Here is an 18,291-nt window from a genome sequence, read left to right as displayed (position 1 = left end):
GTTGTGTCAGGCATAAGGCCCAGAGCAAAACATGTGATTAACTTGCGAGGGACTTTACAAAGACAGGGATGTTGCACTTTGTGTAACCCCTTTTACTCTGGATCAGCTGTTTTCTGCAGGCTATATGTGACAATATCCTCCTTGTTATTTACATGCAGTGGTGCCTTTTGTAGTAAACTAAGGCTGTTGTATTACTGCCAGTGTATTGTGCACACCTAGCTAAAACTAATGCAGTCTGAGTGTACGTTCATGGGTGAACAGTCACTATCATTAACTCAACTCATTTTCCTAACTCATTTCCCCAGCAAATGCAGCCACACACTGCTGGAGCTAGACCTGAGTGTATTGTGTGTAATGTGTGGATGGATGTTTGAAGCTTTTTTCTCAACTGACTGTGTCTATTCTCCTCTTGTACTGTCTAGATGAACTGCTTCAGTCAAAGGCTGAGACGCACGTCTCCCATGCGAGGCAGCAGTAGAAATGAGCTGGTCCCCTCCAAGCCTCCTAGGATGAACGGATGGTCATGGCCGCCTCAGGTTTCCCAAGTGATTGGCTGGCTGTTGTACAGTTACCTCGCCATCGTCAGCTTTGGCATCTACATCCCTCTTCTGCCTCTGCCATGGAACCATGTGGTCTATGCTGTATCCTTAACACACAGCTGAAGCCTTGCTGTCATTGTAGCCGGCTGTTGAGTGTGCGGCAATGGTTTCTTTCAGATTTGAATATGGAGCAAACATTAGTCTCTGCTGCTTGACAAGACAAGGATGTTGTTGTGTGGGCTGTCTGTAAGGGCTCCAGTCACACCAGACATGACTCTGACTCTGTTTCTGTGCTCTCTAAGAAGCCCAAAACACACTATCAGTGGTGTTTTTGTCACATGTTGAATGCTGCATGATGTCAACACTGGTTTATTTAGCTTGAAGCTTCACTCAGCCATGAGAACAGTCGATTTCTTCAGAACTGACTTTATTTCTTGCACAAAAGATCCACTTGTGTGCAGCAGTTTACAGTTTCTTGTCCATGTATACTTGTATGCCTCTTCTCATTCTGCACTTTATTGCATATTTATCACATATTGCAGTATTTTTCCAATGTCATTGCTATTTTCCTTGACTCTTGTTGTGTACAGCTGATGGGCATAGCATTTATTCTGCACTTTTTCACCCATATCGCTGCTGTGACTATAGACCCAGCAGATGCCAGCGTGAGGGCCAAACAGAGCTACTCCAGTCCAATGCCGCTTTTTGACCGGACAAAGCAACCGCATGTCATCCAGGACCTACAATGCTATCTATGTGATGTCAAGGTGTATGTATCCAAAGCAGTCATTTCTAATATGATTTAGCTATTTAAGTTAATAGAGATTTGTCATTTGGCAATCACGAACAAGTAATGATGTTAACATAATCGATCTTCATGTAGTGGCCCCAAAGTGAAACACTGTGGTGTTTGCAACAAGTGTGTGGAAGATTTTGACCACCATTGCAAATGGCTGAACACCTGCGTGGGTGGAAGAAACTACTGGTGAGACAAAGTTTTGGATTTATTGTTGTGCTTCATGGCTGATATTCAAATGAGATGTGAAATATAAATGAACATCTGGCTTTGTGTGTTGCCTTCAGGTGCTTCTTTGTGGCACTGTCCTCTGCTACACTAGCTGTCTTCCTGCTCGTTGTTGTCATCTTGTTCATATTTATTCAGCATTACCTGGATCCAAACAGCCTACGGACCTCCCCACAGTTTGACAGTGAGTCACCATAATATTGATCTTCCTTTATCTGTCTGAATAGAAGGCATAGAAACTACAAAAAAATATATTTTTGTTAATTGCATCATTAAAAGCTGTTTGTGTTTTCTTTCTTTTGTTCCTTGGTTCTATAGATATGCTGGGGAATGGCACCTGGCTGGTGTTTTTACCCTTAGCACCCATAAAGACTAGTTCAGCTGGTCTCCTTATATTAGCCTTCATAACAGTCATGCTGAGTATCACCTGCCTGCTGCTGCTCGGTCATCTGCTGGGCTTCCACTTTCACCTCTGTGAGTCGCAATCTGCAAGACAGACATGTGATAGGACTCTTTTCCCCTCATCCAGTCATTAATCCTCACCACTGTTTGTTCTCCTCTTGGCTTTACAGTTTATAAAGGCATAAGCACATACGATTATGTAAAGATGCAGCGCCAAAAAGAAGCCAGAAACCGAGACGTTGAAGCAAGAAATCCACATGATGCGAAAATCAATAACCCACAGGTGAGACCTGTCCTCTGCCTCTCACCGCCAGTCACTTGTTCATTCTGTCATGTGTGTAAAACATCTTTTTTTCCGTTTAAAAGAATCAAGAGAGCTCAATTGACTGTGAGCCAGCGTTATCACAGAGTTCAAGGTAAAATGAATTCCTTACAGTTCTAATATTATTATTATTATTATTATTATTATTATTATTATTATTATTAAAGCTAAATGTGTAGCAAAGGATAATTAATGCCACTCTGGTTTTCCTGCAGTACCTGCAAATTTGACGATAAAGGCCCACTCACTAGCCGACTTTCTGAGTCCATATGCAATGAGGTAAGCACCCCTACTTATATACCTCCTTTGAATGATTTAACATGCATCAAATGGGTAATATTGAATTAAAAATCTGTTTTGGTCTAGTTGGAGAACTTTAAGAAAGCAGCAGAAAGAGAGCATAGTTTCCATTATGGCACAGAAAATCCCACTGAGAACACAGCAAGTAAGTATTGGACTGCACTTATCACTACTGTTCACTTTGTGTCGACCTCCATTTACAAAGATGGAGGAGCATCAATTAGAAATGCCTCACAATATAGTACAAACAAATACAACACTACAAACTACAGCCTAGGAAACATTTCACACTAATGAGTACTTCTACCACCACAATTTATTAGTATGGGTTACCAAAGAATATTAGTCAGTTTGTAAATAATACTAATTTCTTCTTGTTTCCTGTGTCCGAAAGGGGAAATGTCTATGAGCGACATCAAAAGCTGGAAGCCTGACACTGATGAAGAGGCTCAGAGCGCCGGCGTGAAGTCTGTTGACAGTGTTCCTGTCGTGCAGGACCCTCTGGGCAGCTCAGTTATGACTCCAGATGATAACTGATGTCTACATGGCAGTTCATCAGGTTATGCTGCTGTGAGGAACTATTTATTATGAAAAATATGCTTCATGAAACTGAGCCACGCAACCATGGACCATTGTTAATGAGGACGGAGGTCGTTTTGGACTTCATGGAACAGTAGTTTGTTTTTTTTTTGTCCAGTGAGCATTTTGTATGCAAACTGAATAACTGTGAAACCGCCATTATGTTTTGTTCCTTTTTATCTACACTGTGTTTTTATGACTGCAGTTAAATTATTTAAAGCATTGTTTTATCTCTCATGGAGAGCCAAAGTCCCGCTTCCAGATTAGCCTCTGTTCCACTACCCTGAGTCAGGATGGATGGCTAGATGTATTTTTTGGCACCTTCCTGAAAAGCTGAAACATGATACTGGAGTTTATTACTCATATTCTAAACCAAATGGGTATCGAGTACTCTACTGACCGTAACATTAGAGCATCTTGTCATGTTATCTGGTGACCAAAGAGAGAACCTTGTACGGCAAGATACACTATTAACTTAAAGTAGTGGAGCAGAAGCTAGCTTGAAAAGTGGACAGCACTTCAGCTCTCTGTTGCTTTTTCATTAACTGTTGATGTCACATAGCTGGCCTTGTTTAGCAACCTTTTTTAGCTAAATTTTGTAGTAAAACATTTTAATTTACGTCTTCTTGTTTGCTCCATATTTTTTCTTTAGCCTACTTGACCACACAGTGGCACTATAGACAGTCAAAGTCCCACCACCAAGTCTCTTGAGTTTCTGTCTATATTCTAATCTGAATGGGTATCTACTGGTTGGATTTGCCAGCAACATATAGTGTGAACATGCAACAGCTTTGTGTATAGCTGAGATTCATGTTGGGCTAAAGACAAAGCATTGAAGAGGGCTTTTGTAGATGGAAATCCAAATAAGGCTTTGGTTAGACCATTAAGCCATGTTGCAATTACACAACTTAGATTTATTATTTTCCATCAAAGGTGAAATTTCGGAGGAGCTCCAAATGCTGGAAGCCTGAGTTGAATTAAGAGGCTCAGAGAAAAGATATGCAGCTCTGTTCATGAAAGGTGCTTCATGAAACTGAGCCTCATGATCATACACCTACAGTATATTTGTCATACAAGGTTGACTTGACAGGACACGTTTGATGGATACCGAGGAACTTCTGTGGTTTTGGCAACTGCGTTAGCCCCACTTGACAGTAAAGGCTGCTAATAACCACAAGGGGGCGCAATTGAAGCAGCTTGAGAGGGACTATTATGTCATCAAGTGGTTACAGTCAGTCACTATACTGAGCCCTTTCTTTTGCTCATAGGCATGCATGTTTTTACCACTTTGAATTGTATATCTGAGAGCTTGGTACTACTATATCATTTGAACCATCAGCAAGGCTAGATGTTACATAATGTCCATCCATTAGGCTGGTTGTGTAACACATTAGTGCACTGGACATGGGACGAGTGAGGTTCAGAGGGCAGTCTTGGGAAGATCAGCATCCTTTTTGAGAGGATGTATTTGTTTTGCCCAGAGCATTTGTCATTTCGATATGAAGTGTAGTCCCTAGAGTCAACTCCCTCTGGCCATCAAGACATCCTGTTCCTGCACATATTTTTATTGCTGCTGTATGTGACCATTGGCCTCTCTGATACATTTCCTTCATTTATAGCCCACGATCACACACAGGGACTCAACACTGTTCATTGTTTATTAATGAAGCTGTAATGATCCTCCATCTGAAACCATCCATGTTCTTTGTTTACGTCTTCCATCTCTACCTCCTCACAAAGCAACAACAACAACAACAACAACAACAAAAAGATGCTCAGAGCTTGAAGTGCTTGTTTATCAGCCCTGTAGCTCCATCACAGCAGACAAGAGCGAGGCAGGAGGAAAACAGCTCGTCGCACGCGGCGGCAGCCAATCAGCGGGCTGGTTTCTCTTCAGCATCTCGGAGGGACTGAGCCATCGAGCAGACTTGAGCTCAGGCAGCGGGGAGGAAAACCACTTCAACACTCCGCGACGCGCAATTATGATTTTGTGAGCTTGACCAAAAGGTGGAGGATTACATCAGCAGGTGATTTGAGTGACTGGATTTGACATTATTAATCTATTGGCAGAAATGAATTGTGACTTGTTTTGGTAGACCTGCATGTTTTCACTATATGAAAAATGAAGAATTCCATGACTGTATGTCAGCCTGCACAAAGCCAGCTGATTCCCGGAGATGCTTTTTGTTTTGTTTTCATGTCTCTGCATGCTTCCTTTATACTGACATTGCAACATAAGACGCTTTCTGAGCTGTAAGGACGTGTGGCAGCATGCTTTGACCATACCTGAGTAAAATTTGAAAGGTATTAATTTTTGTAACCTATAATGCCATGTTCTGCGTTGGCAGACATGCATAGGGGTTGACAATAACAAACTGATCACGTGGACTCTGTGTGAATCTGGCATTTGCAAGTTTATGTAACAGGTTTCGCTCAGACACTGGTGTAACCAGCAGCTGCAGCCATGTCCAGTAACATAAACACGGGCTTTTTTCTCCCCTGTTTATCTCTTAAACGCGGGCTCGATGAAGGCTTCTCCAATAAGCACCATCATTGGTTAGAAAGAATGAGTGACAATGCATCCGGCCTGTGGCTGCAGCCTCCATGCCAAGCTGTTGTGTTACATGTAGGTAGTTACATAATTATGCATGAAAAAAAGAGTATGGCCTCTTTTATTAGCTTCCCGATTCTCTGTGAATTGTGCTCTTGGGGATAATAAATAGAGTAATAGTAGGCAATTTAAATAAATATGATGTAATCTCATTACTGTGCGGTATTGATTGCTTTATAGCAAATTAATAATGTTCAGAATTGAATTAGACTCAGTTTGAACAGTGATAACACCAGTAGAAAAGAAGATGTTAATGCATTGTTTTGTGACAAGTGACATTCAAAGACACCTAAGGAAGGTAATATGTTTATATCTTCTCGGTGGATGGTTTTGTAGCCATGTTCTGCCCATAGGTTGAATTAAGTATGCATGAGAAGAAGACACAGTCACTGAGTTTGTCCCAGATTTCACTGTTATAGGTTTCATTGCACTGGTTCCAAGAGCCTTTGGCTTCTGTCACAAACAATTAACCTCAGTGTGTAAATTACCCTATTTTGTTTTTGTGATGACTCAAATTCAGGTCAGGTTTACAAAATAAAGGGAGTGCTTTTGGGCAGAATGAAGTGTTGTATGGTCTGACAGCACTGTCTTAACTACACCAAACCAAAGGGAGAATTATTTATTTGTGTTGACCTCAACATTAGGGAATAGTTGTCATTGTGTGTTTCACTGCGCTTCATTTTTCAGCATTTGTGGCTGCTGGATAAAGACATTAGATGGCATTTCCATGATATTACAAAGACTTTAAAATTAGTTATCTTCATTAATTAAGTGCGACATTGTACAACACAGTCTGGCTTCTAAAAATCTTTAACCGGACTGTACTCCGGTAGCTAATTTGCTGCTGGCTCAAACAGGCATCCCTCCATCTGAACCATGTCAGGGACGCTTCTGCTGTCTCTGGCATCACGTACTCCTCTCAAATGTGGGGTTGCATAAGGACCCCCGGGCTTTCTTTACTCTGCCTTATACCTCTATTTGGCTTGCTGCTGCTGCCAACAATAACCACTGTAGCTTGTTTCTAACATCTTGTTTTTCTACTGCACAATGCCTGCCAAGATCTTTGACTCACAGAGCAGTTAAAGGGTTTAGGGAGGCGAGGACTGACAGAGACAGCGTGGTGGTGACCTCAGACCCCGGCTGCAGCACACTGATGTCATGCCCTCTCTCCTTGTGTCTTTGGCAGGGAGAGGGAGAGTGAGGGTGGGGGGGCTGTGGCCAAACTGGGAAACGGTTAAGAGGTTGTATTTAGCGGTGTCAAGTGGTACAATCCTGAAGCAATGTTGAGACCATGTTGAAGGATAAGGCTTCCACATTTATGTTATTATCAACATATTCCTCGAAAAGACCAAAACCAGCAATGTGTTTGCTGTCTGTCAAATATATTGTTTGTTTTTTTTAAATGCTAAGTAACTTCCTAAAATAGCTGGGCACTGAAGTTTTTAGCAAACTTGAGTAAATAGGGCATTTGTTGGGGACTATTTTCAGCCGTGGAATAATACACCCTTGGTGCATTAGAGAGTATTTACTAGTTATATTTTTTAGCCTTTCTTATATTATTTTCAAGTGGAGATGCACAGTGAGAGAGGGGACTCACTGGAATACTATATTGTTATATATTATATTATATGGCACAAATCTTTAACCATCATGAACCCAGTAGGTCGTTGTATGTGGGATTAACTCTGAAGGAACATGTCGCCCAGTGCAACAGTGTGGTTCATTAGGGCTGAAACTAACTATTGCTTTAATTATTGTTAACCGATCATTTTCTCAATTAATCAGTCAATCATTTGGTCTATAAAACATCAGAAACAGTAAGAAATGCCTGTCGCTATTTCCTTGAGACCAAGGTGAGGTCATTACATTTCTTGTTTCGTCCAAAACCCCCAAATATAAAATGTTTTATAAATAAATTCTCAAATTTGAGGAGCTTGAACCAACAATGGGCAACAACAGAGGTTTATGCACAAGTATGCATAGCAGAAAGGTGGCAGACATGGTGTACTATAGATGGAGATCAGTCCTGAGCAGAGTCGGGGGCTTCAGTGTTGTGATGATGGTCTCTTTTTTAGGTTGTGATTGAGTGACACTGTCACATTCCAGAGCAGCAGCCTGGAAAGGAAAGGACACTGATCTAGATAGAAAGCAGATGGGATCTCTGCGTGCCCACTCACCACGATGGCATGATGGAGGAGTAGGCTACTGTTAAACACTCTCTCACACACACTCACACACATCGCATCACTCTGACAACAGTGTCATCGTTTTGTGGGTTAAACACCATCTGCTAAACTAACAGTTAAACACATTTTTATTCTGTTTTGGGGTATTTCTGCCTGCATGTTGTCTACTGGCTGATCTCCTCCCTTGACAATGAATAGAATGTTCCAGCCATGGCTGTGGCGTATTGTTGCTATGAATAGATGCAGTTCAAAATGGGTCAATTTATAGTTAAAGCACTCATCTGTGCAGTGTACTGCCAGAAGGAGAGTATATGTAAGCATGCTGTCATCCAGTCACAGATTTGTCTCTGGAGATCTGCCCTTAACCAAATGGCTTCTCGTTTGTATGTGGCAGAAAGTGGGGCAGAAAAAGCACACAGGACAAAGCTGTTCTAAAATGATGGTTGTACTTGTCTAATTTCTTTATACGTCAGAGTAGCAATTTGACCAGAAACACCATATCTGCAATGTTTACTGTACCAAATGGTACCAAACCATACAGTCTATAATGATACAATTAAAAGATCTGTCTGAGCACCACATGTCCTTTCATCTCAGTATGTGTTCTACTTCAGGCCACTGAACTCAGTGCAGTGTTAATGCCCTCTCGCTCATGTATTGAACATGATGTGGTTTGAGGAGGCTTGTTGTACTGAGGACTCAGGCACTTGAAACTATTGACTATAAATTGGAGGAGTGAGTGTGAAAAGATCCCTTTGTTTCGCATGATTTTTCTGCTGTCATTGAAGCACAAAGGGAAACCCACTGCTAGTAGCTGATCTGTTTGAAAGGATGTGGATCCCCACCGAAAGTAAAGTTAATGATTATGGAACCTCAGTGTGTGTGTTACAGGAAGCTACTGAGAACATTAAAACCTACATCACATGAAAATACAAAGTAAATAAGTAAATGTAAATGTTTTCCTTCCTTTGCATTATAGTGTAATCCTATTGATTATAGATTAGTAAATCCCCCACAAAACGTATAGTTGTGCTTGAACTATACTTGGTTAAAAACTCCAATGTGTATGATGATCTGAAGAGAGTGTTATGTGATTAGAACTTCCTGCTTCCCTGTTTTATATGATGTTAAATTGAATATCTTTTTTAAATCTAATAGTTTTTATAGATATGAATATCTTTTGGGTATTGGACAATTGGTCATGCAAAATATGTAAATTGAAGATATTTTACAGACTAAATGATCAAGTGATCAATGAAAAGAAATCAACAGATTAATCATGATTTAAAATAATCGTTAGTCGCAGCTCTAGATGTTATTGTATTTGTCACTGTAAGCGTGCTTTGAACTTTTTCTTCCACATGAATCTTTTGAATATAAAATGATGTAAAGGGTAAATTATTGGCTAATTTGTAAATATATTCCACTGTTATAAAGTTGTGGAACAAAACAGGCAACCAAGAAAAATAAAACTGTACCATTTATAATTACAACATACCCATATGATTTAGTGCAAATGTACACGTATTCACAGAGAAACTCAAAGATACAAAGATCGTTAATATAGGATTTTAATAATTGATATTGGATAACTTAAATCTGGAGATCCATTTTTTACCCAGTTCTATTCAAAGTAAAGTAAATAAATTTAAATAACGTTTGACTATACTTTGTAGTATAATACTGTGGACTTGTGAGTTATTAGCACAGCAAATGGATTTTGATTATGAACTCCTTCGTGGCGATATGTAAATGTATTTTACATGCGTACTTCATCGGTGATATGTGTAGTTGAGAAATAAAAGATTGAGGCTTCAACAACCTCAGTAACTATCTGGATTGTCTTGGCCTGAGTCCTCGATGACGTATGACTACAAAACCCCTGCCATCAATAGTGGTACTCTGCGATGTCACCATGTATGTGTGAAGACATGGCCATGGGTCAGACAGAGAAGCAGTGCACAATGGGTTCCCAGTGTCTGCGGCTCTGAATGCCATTATTCATAGACATTCATAATCTCTTCTTTTTTTCCCATAAGAATTGATTATAATGGCTTTATGCAGTGTCAATCTGGGAACCTTTGGTACCCATTTAAGTGTCGACTGTACTTAGCAAGGTCACATTTGTAATTGTTGGCCACAGGGTCGTAGAAACAAAACCCTTCGCTTCACATGGTGTCACTGGGGGTGAGTGAAAGCTCCTTATTGGCAACTTGAGGGACATACTTGACGGTTCAGTCCACGGGACACGGCATCTTTCTCCAGTTTATGTCTTGTTTGTAACTGTTTAAACTGTAGCAAGTGCAACTACTGGGCAATTGTTTTAGAGACTTTGTTGGGGTGTACTTTGCCATGGCAACACACGCCCTTTAAGGATGCTGAGCTAAGTATGGGAACAGCTGAAAGGTGAGCAGAGCACCATCACTTGCTACAAATACAGTAACATTATCTTAATAGAACTAGCAGGAGGGCTTTTTGTTTTGCTATTTTTGTATGTTAGTAATTAGTGATTTTCCTGCATCTTACTTAACGAATAATGACCGAGGTAAGCACTTCAGATGTAGTTCAAGTGTGAGGCTGAGTTGAGAAGGTGAAATGCTGCTGCTCTGTACATAGAAATGCAAATCAGGATGATGTTATGTCTGGAGAGGAATCTCTGAATGAAATCATCTTAAGCAAGAGCGTGCAAATCTGACCTTTTAAAGATGTGTCACAACAAACAATAACTAGCATACAGACGTTATCTGGAAGGAATTTGGTGTTAATGATGATGAAGAAGATTTTTATCTGGTTCCTTTTGAAGTTGGGGTTATTATTCACTTAATTCTGAAGGGCTTTCCTTACATGTAGCTGTGTGTGTGTGTGTGTGTGTGTGTGTGTGTCAGACTGGATTAGACGTTATGCCATAAATAACTGTGTTTTTATTGGAGCATAATTAAAGAGTGATGAGGACAAGAGTGGAATATTGTACTTTTTGTGGTGATGCTGCACTCATTGCTTTAATTGTATTCTTTTCTTTGTCATGCCTTCCACTCTCTGACACTCACATGTGTGCAGACACATCCTCTCACAGTATTCACCTGCATTCTCATCTTCTCCACAGCACAAAGAGAAAACAAAAGTCAGCTAATCCAAGCACTGCACAGAAGGAGCCAAATTCCAGCGCAAGCATGGCAGACCAGAAGTAAGTTTTAGGAAGAAATGTGTCTGTCGCAAGTCTTGCAGAACAGGGTTAGATCAGATGTATTCCTGCCAAAAATCCTCTTCCTCTTTTGACTGACTCCATTATCTTTTCCTGTAAATCTTATAGGAATGATTTTGTTGTTACTTAACCTTATATACCCCAATCACTGCTCTTCTCAAATCACTTGTGTTATTTTGCAGACCTCTTGTATTCTGAATATTCAGTAGTGTGGTTCGAGTGGCTTCAGTGCATGCACTACATTTTTATATTACCTCAACAGAAATCTGCCTTGTATACCTCTTACATCACATGGATGATCAGATGATGTTGTATTTTTTGTCCCTCTCAGAGACAACATAGATGACTTTAAAGTCCAGACAGCCAAGCATCCTAACATGAGCTCGGCCCCTTTACGGCCGCACAGTGAACAGTCTAAAGACCGGGTGTCCAAAAGGCTTTCATCTGAGTCTAATGGGACCAGCGAAGGAGGCTTGGGGTCGTCCACACCAGTGGAGTTGACCGCTTTGGAAGAGTCGTTTCGGCGCTTCGCCATCCATGGTGACACTCGCGCTACTGGCAAGGAGATGCACGGCAAGAACTGGTCCAAGCTCTGCAAGGACTGTGGTGTGATTGACGGCAAGAATATCACCCTCACTGACGTGGACATCGTCTTCAGCAAAGTCAAGTAAGAAAGGCACCACATATATTGTGCACTAAAGGCTAAAATTCTTTTTGAGCCCATTTGGGCTTTTACCAGTCTGTTTTAGTTGCCCTTAATTAATCTGCCAACATCTGAGCCAGTTTAGATCGTAACAGGCGTGCCACTACAGGATTGTGTTCCTTTAGCACATAATTTTACTTTACTGTTGCAGCAGCGGAGATGACTATAGGCTTAGTCACCCAGATCAGCATGCCGGAAAGGCCATTAAAGTGGTGCAGACATGGTAACGTTGTGGTTGTAAGGGCACAGATATGGAGATGAACACTCTGGACTGCATTGTAGGAATGAACGGTTATTTCTATGCTGTTTAACTGTTTAAAAGGCACGTAATTATTGGATTCCATGTTTTCAGGCAGTGTTTCGTGAGAAGACTTTGTTTCTTATATTAAGTTGGCTCAGCTGAAGCTGTCTATCAGAGACAGCAGCCAGAGCAAGAGGCCAAGATGGCTCATCCTTTATCTCCTCAGGCCAGCTTGATTCACCCTTTACTGCTTGATTTAAGTGAAGTAGAGTCTAATAATAAGCTGTGACCTCCATATTATTTCACCAAGGAAGAAAAACCTTTCATCTGTACAGCTCTGCTTACGTTTAGCAAGTGTACTGAGTGTCTGCAAACTATTTGGGCTGATAACACACTGACAGATGAATGTAGATATCTTCCACACCACATCAAGTGTTAGTACTGTTATAGTATTGGCCTCATACAGTAAGGTTCATACAGTTGTATCCTAAGAAAGAAAGGACAGAGCTTTTATGATTTGTAAGGTTTTTCCACATGGTTATTTTGAAGATCTTCATTCATAAACGAAGCAGCTTTGATGGGTTTTTTTTATCCTGGTTGACAGCACCAGAATAGACGAGTATGGCTTGAAGCCACTCATCATCATGTCTTGCTGCAGGAGTTGAGATGCCATGAAATATGTCTGCTTGGGAATCTCATATTGATTTAGTGGATTTTCCATCCTCTGCTGGTGTGTAATCATAGTTCAATCTTAGGCACTTTGTGTACACACTTATATACAGGAGATTCCAAAATGATTTTAGGGTAATTTTTCCTGTTTGAAACTGTTTAGTCATGTCTTTATAACAAAAGAGTGTTCAGGAAAGACAAACTATTTCAAAAAGCAGTTCCAGAGTATTGAAGTCCTAAAAATGTATTTCCAAAAAACTTACAGCGTAAACTATGGATAAAATGGCTGCATTCAGTCCTCAACTGTAGCCTATCAAAGGACACACATGTGGCTTCAGAAGCTAGACACTACACTGACTTACATATGCATGCTTATAATTTTAAGCTTTACATACATACAAAGAGTGTAGAGTATCTTGTGACTAATATAAACAACCCCTACACTCTACTACTGCACATGCCTCATGCTCTAAGATATTTTGATAAGATTTGTCTGCAGGATATAACAATGCAGAATAGAATATGCAGATTTAAGCATATAAACGAGTACTTGTAGTCTACACATTTTCATGATTGGGATTATTTTTGCACTTAATAATGGACATTGTCTGCTGAAAGATAATAAGCAACTTGACCTAAAAAAGTGCCCTTGAGGGTCATGCAGATTTTATAGCTTGTAAAAAGATGTGTGAACATTCAAACCTTCATTATTTCAGCCATCACTTCCAACAGTAAAGCAAAAGAAGTACCCTTGTTTTTCTGGACTTTGAGTCACCCACATCAACACCTTCACAGTTGGCATGGCAATGGGTGTTCGTGTTTACTGCTGTGAACATTTCTCTTGCCAAGACTAGAGAGGGAACTTACAGTTAACTGTGGGATTTAAGCTTGTTTACATCACTCTCCATTGGTGAGCAACATTTACAAATGTGCAAACAATATGGTGTAACCACTTTAAGGATTTAAAGGGAAAAAAAGAATGTTTCCCGTCATACATGCTTTTCATGGTGAATCTGTGCAATGGCGTATACATGAAGTCCTTGGATGTGTGTGTCTGGCCTTTGAATTTGCAGGCTCTGTCGTCTTAACCGTCCAGGTTCTAATCAGAGTCCCAGATAGTCCAGCATGCATTTTGAACTAGCCTCTCGACTCTGCAGTATATTCAGGAGGATAGTACAGTAGAATCAGAACAAAGCGTGTGGTGTGTGTACACTTCAGATGCAGCCACAGGAAAAAATGAGGTACAGACTGGGGGAAGGGCTGATTTTCATGTAGTTTCTGACTCCAGGCATGGCTGAGCCGGGGAGGGCTGCCATGCCAGAGATGCAGATCTACGCTTTCCCTTTAATCAGTGTCAAAGCTCTTTGCTTGCACACGAAAAATTAAACATCTTAATGAGCACTGGCTAATCACAGCACGGCCAAATGAATCCTTATTTATTGCGGGTGTGGAGGTCTGCTGCACCACATTGAGTCTCTACTGTGCTGTCGGCCTGCTTGGAGCCAGAACAACAGGGCATAAACTATGGATGAGGTAGAGAAATCTGGCGTGGGCTAATTAATTACTGGCATGGTCTTATGGTGGCTTCATTTTTCCAGGCTTTGGTTGTATTTCCTCATCACTGAACATAATCGTAGGCGGCACAGGAGCATTTTTGCATGAAACAGATTCAGCCAACTACTGTGTCAGATCCATATGGATCCTGTACTGCAGATGGTTGAACTATGTAAATAAACAGCAGGTTAGCTACCGCAGTCCCCCGAGCGAAATAGTTCCACTCACCCTCTAACCTTTGTCCTGTTTAACCTTATCACAGCCTCCTCAGATTCTGATTTGCTGTTTATTTACACAGCTTAATCATTAGTATACTTTGGAGAATGTAATAGCTCCGTATGCGGAGGACACGCAGTTATCTTCCTTGGACAGAAACGGCTGCTGGAAGTCCAGTTTCCCTTCTGACAATAGACAGCATGGAACAGGCGCAGAGGAATGGAGCTCTCAAATGTTCAACACTCATGGATTGCCCAAACAAAAAACGGGTCACTGGATGAGTCAAATTAATAATAAACCCAAACATCCCTGTTTACTGTAGCTTGTTGCTATGACAGCAGGTTGCCCGGGGAGACTGCAGGCTTTATAGGCTGTTGTTTAGGTGATTTATCACCACAGCAGTGGCTGTTTGTGTTTGTGTTACTATGCACTTTTAACATGGAAGTGAAACGGGCACATTGCCAGTTAAACCACTCAAGCACGCTCAGAAGGAGGATGATTGATGATGATGATCTGTGGTATGGTATCGTCAGTGGTTGCAACACTTTGAGCTTATATATGAGAGTAAAGGGGTTCACAACACCCCTCCAGGTAACTGAGTTGCATTCAGCAGGTCTAAATGTTTCTAGCTGCGATGAAAAACATCAGGGGCTCCGGGTCTTGATTACTGGAGCTGAACTATACGGTGGTAACAACATGATACATGATATGAAGAGACAGTCACATATACAGCCTACAGGTGTGTGTGTGGAGTTGCTCAGACGACAAGTAATGAGACACACTGGGAGATGAGATCCAAACAGCGAAAGTTTTTCTCATTGTTTATCTCAGTGGGATACCATCTCCATGCTGTGTCTTACATCTGCCCTGTTGAAGTGATCACACATGGCTCTGTGTACACTACAGTCTGCTCTCGTTTTAAGCTTTCAAACTCTACTGAGAGGCTGTAGAAAAGACCTGCTGATAAGGCAAACCTAAATCCACCGTTTCTATCCCAATTGAGCAGATACATTATGAGGGGTTTTATGTGCCATACTGTGACAAGTGTTATCCCATACTTAAGCTCCTTTCCCACCTACATTTCAGGAAGAAATCCTGTCGCAACATCACATATGATGAGTTCAAGGTTGCACTCGGAGAGCTGGCCAGGAAGAAATACAAAGACAAGACTGGAGAGGAGGCTGAGGCCGAGGTCTTCAAGCTGATTGAGGGGAAGGCACCTGTCATCGCAGGAGTCACGGTAAGACTCGTAAGCATGAATAGAACTGACTTCATCCCAGCGATTGCAGAATAAACTCAAAATGCTTTAAAAAACGTCCTCACAGAGAGCCGTGGCTTCCCCGACAGTGAGCCGTCTCACGGACACCACCAAGTTCACGGGGTCACACAAGGAGCGCTTTGACACCACCGGCCGTGGGAAGGGTAAGGCGGGACGAGAAGACATAGTTGACACTTCTGGATACGTCTCCGGATACAAGCATCGAGGGTCATACGAAAAGAAAGTGAATAAACCCTCCGAGGGCAAACCCATGTGAGGGTGAGAATGTGGAAATAAACATTGATCAACTACTAGGATAATTTTCTATTAAAAGAGTACTCAAAGAAAGCACAAAATAATAGGATTTCATATATTTTCCCACCCATCTATCTTTGTGTGTGTGTGTGTGTGTGTGTGTGTGTGTGTGTGTGTGTGTGTGTGTGTGTGCGTGAGAGAGAAATGTTTTTGAGTTCCTCTCTTTGTGAAGTGTGAGAACTGGAAAAATGTTTACATCTATTTTTACAAAGTCATCACCAGCTGGTACATTCCTGTCAAGTTACTGCCAAACGCTGAAGAGAACAAACGAGAGAAACCGCTATGCTATGAATATTGAAGCTTTGTTATGATAGGGCCTTATAATATTTATTGAGCACAATTGAAACATGCCAAGAAAAACAAAAGTGGAACAGTTTGATGAATTAACAACATTGCACTTTTTAAATGGAAGCTTTTCTATTCCCATATTTAGCGGAAGAGATGCATTTTTCATTTGTTTTTGCAGTTTCAATGATAATTGGCACATTTTTTGACAGATATTTTCAATGTTTATTTCTTTTGAAAACTTAACAGTGTTGTTTGTCTGCCATCCCCCACTTGTCAACTGTTGTTAAGTCTAAATCTGCTGTTCATTTTTTTATTTCATAAGCTCACACTGTCATTTGAATAATTTACCTTCAGCTCAAACCAAGAAAATACATAAAGGGTTTTGTTTATGTTCTAAATATTTTGCCAAGATACAATGTAGTTCACAGTTAGACTGAACATTTTTCACCTCTGCCATATCTCCTCGATTTTGTGAATATGTAAAAACAAAACTCCTGCCATGCAAATGTTTAAATCAAAAAATAACATAACAGGAGTTCCCTGCTTTCTTTTACACTGTTATTCAGACCCTCTTGTATCAATCTAAAAAAACATTTTGCCAACATGCATTTTGAATTTTTGAAAATTGGTGAATTCAGCTGAAGGAAGCTCCAACCACAGCAGAAGAGCTCAGTTGTACAAGATTGTATTTTTAACATTTTACTTATTCTAATATTTCCTCATCAGATTTCTATACAGTAGTTCTAATATATTTGTGGTAAGATTGTGTATATTCTAAAAGGTTATAGCCACATGGCTTAATTTATGACACTGGCTTCATATGTTGTTGTTTTTTCCTGTATTGCTGTACTTTGTGCATGTTATGTATATTGCATTTGATTCAGAAGCATATAGATGACAGTAGGAGTTTGTCATATCTTATCTAAACTGCTGTGAGGACAGACTACTGGACAGACTTAATTTCTTTTCTTAAAACAATATTGGAATTGTGGGATCATGATAAAATCTTGTATTGCTTGAAATCAATATGTATCAACCTGTACATGTACAAAGTCAGCTACGCTCCGATGCTATTATATTTGTTGGTAAAGATTTAGAGTACCTTTTTATGTGTGGTACTGTCATCCAAGGCACAAATTCAACTGAAAACAAAAGCAGGGTTTTACTGTTGTATTAAATACTGTACGAGATAAAGGGAAAATTGCAAACAGGTTTTTGTAGATTATTTTTGCAACATAGTGACAGTGTTTTTGTCACACACTACCTGTAGCCTCAGCTGATGAAGAATCATGCATCAAGTGCAAAACTAGCAGCTATCAGTGTGTCTTGTCTGCTGCAGTAGCTCAAGTATGATCCGTTTTCTGTGCTTAATGCCAAATACTGTGCACCTTTAATGTGGAGGAACAATATTGTCTGTTTCTTTTTTTTTTTTTCAAATAACTCTTAATGTACTATTGTGCCCCGGTGCATGCAGTGTGTTTCTGTTCTTGTTCTTTAGGCCTCTTTAATGTGTGTTCATGATTTGTAGTGCATTATTGAAAATAAAAAAACAAAAACAAAAACACACCCCAGAACCTCTGCTGAGAAGTTACAGGGTGTCAGCCGAAACACAATGTTTTATATTCTTATGGCTTTTTCAGGAACACTGAAACTCCCCACCAGTAAAACCAACCAGTGACCTGTAACATTCACATTAAAACAACAGCTACATTCAGTTTATGTAGTAGCATCCGCGTTCTAACCTGGTTTGCCAGGTCTTGCATTAGTGTTTGTGAGCGGAAAGTGTGTGCGTGCGTGCGTGTGTGTGTAGCTCTCCAGCCTTAAGGCTGAGGTATAAATAAAGTCACGGTGCAGCTGGAATCTGGATGCATTCATTCCACTG

At 40.5% G+C, this 18,291-nt stretch overlaps 2 protein-coding genes across 2 annotated transcripts; both read left to right on the top strand.

Annotated features, from left to right (window-relative positions):
* The first annotated feature begins 422 nt into the window (after positions 1-422).
* zdhhc11 (zinc finger DHHC-type containing 11) lies at positions 423-3,124 on the top strand. The gene is made up of 10 exons (XM_070911853.1): positions 423-641; positions 1,130-1,308; positions 1,423-1,524; positions 1,623-1,747; positions 1,882-2,037; positions 2,136-2,248; positions 2,332-2,381; positions 2,503-2,566; positions 2,654-2,732; positions 2,982-3,124. Exons 1-10 carry the CDS (start codon positions 423-425, stop codon positions 3,122-3,124), a joined length of 1,230 nt encoding a protein of 409 aa, XP_070767954.1.
* Positions 3,125-5,104: 1,980 nt separating this feature from the next.
* On the top strand, positions 5,105-17,840 carry LOC139289894 (tubulin polymerization-promoting protein). The gene is made up of 5 exons (XM_070911555.1): positions 5,105-5,193; positions 11,067-11,147; positions 11,497-11,832; positions 15,635-15,788; positions 15,874-17,840. The coding sequence occupies exons 2-5, from the start codon at positions 11,134-11,136 to the stop codon at positions 16,081-16,083; spliced, it is 714 nt and encodes a 237-aa protein (XP_070767656.1). The 5' UTR covers positions 5,105-5,193; positions 11,067-11,133; the 3' UTR covers positions 16,084-17,840.
* Positions 17,841-18,291: the final 451 nt, after the last annotated feature.

This window comes from Enoplosus armatus, chromosome 9 (assembly GCF_043641665.1).
Source record: "Enoplosus armatus isolate fEnoArm2 chromosome 9, fEnoArm2.hap1, whole genome shotgun sequence".
NCBI lineage: Eukaryota > Metazoa > Chordata > Actinopteri > Centrarchiformes > Enoplosidae > Enoplosus > Enoplosus armatus.
This window is presented reverse-complemented; position numbering and strand designations above follow the sequence as displayed.

Coding starts and splice junctions, on each gene's coding strand:
- zdhhc11 (XM_070911853.1), top strand. CDS start 423: ATGAACTGCTTCAGTCAAAGGCTGAGACGCACGTCTCCCATGCGAGGC. Junction 2,382..2,502: donor GCGTTATCACAGAGTTCAAG/GTAAAATGAATT, acceptor GTTTTCCTGCAG/TACCTGCAAATTTGACGATA. Junction 2,733..2,981: donor TCCCACTGAGAACACAGCAA/GTAAGTATTGGA, acceptor TGTGTCCGAAAG/GGGAAATGTCTATGAGCGAC.
- LOC139289894 (XM_070911555.1), top strand. Junction 11,833..15,634: donor ATCGTCTTCAGCAAAGTCAA/GTAAGAAAGGCA, acceptor CCTACATTTCAG/GAAGAAATCCTGTCGCAACA. Junction 15,789..15,873: donor CTGTCATCGCAGGAGTCACG/GTAAGACTCGTA, acceptor ACGTCCTCACAG/AGAGCCGTGGCTTCCCCGAC.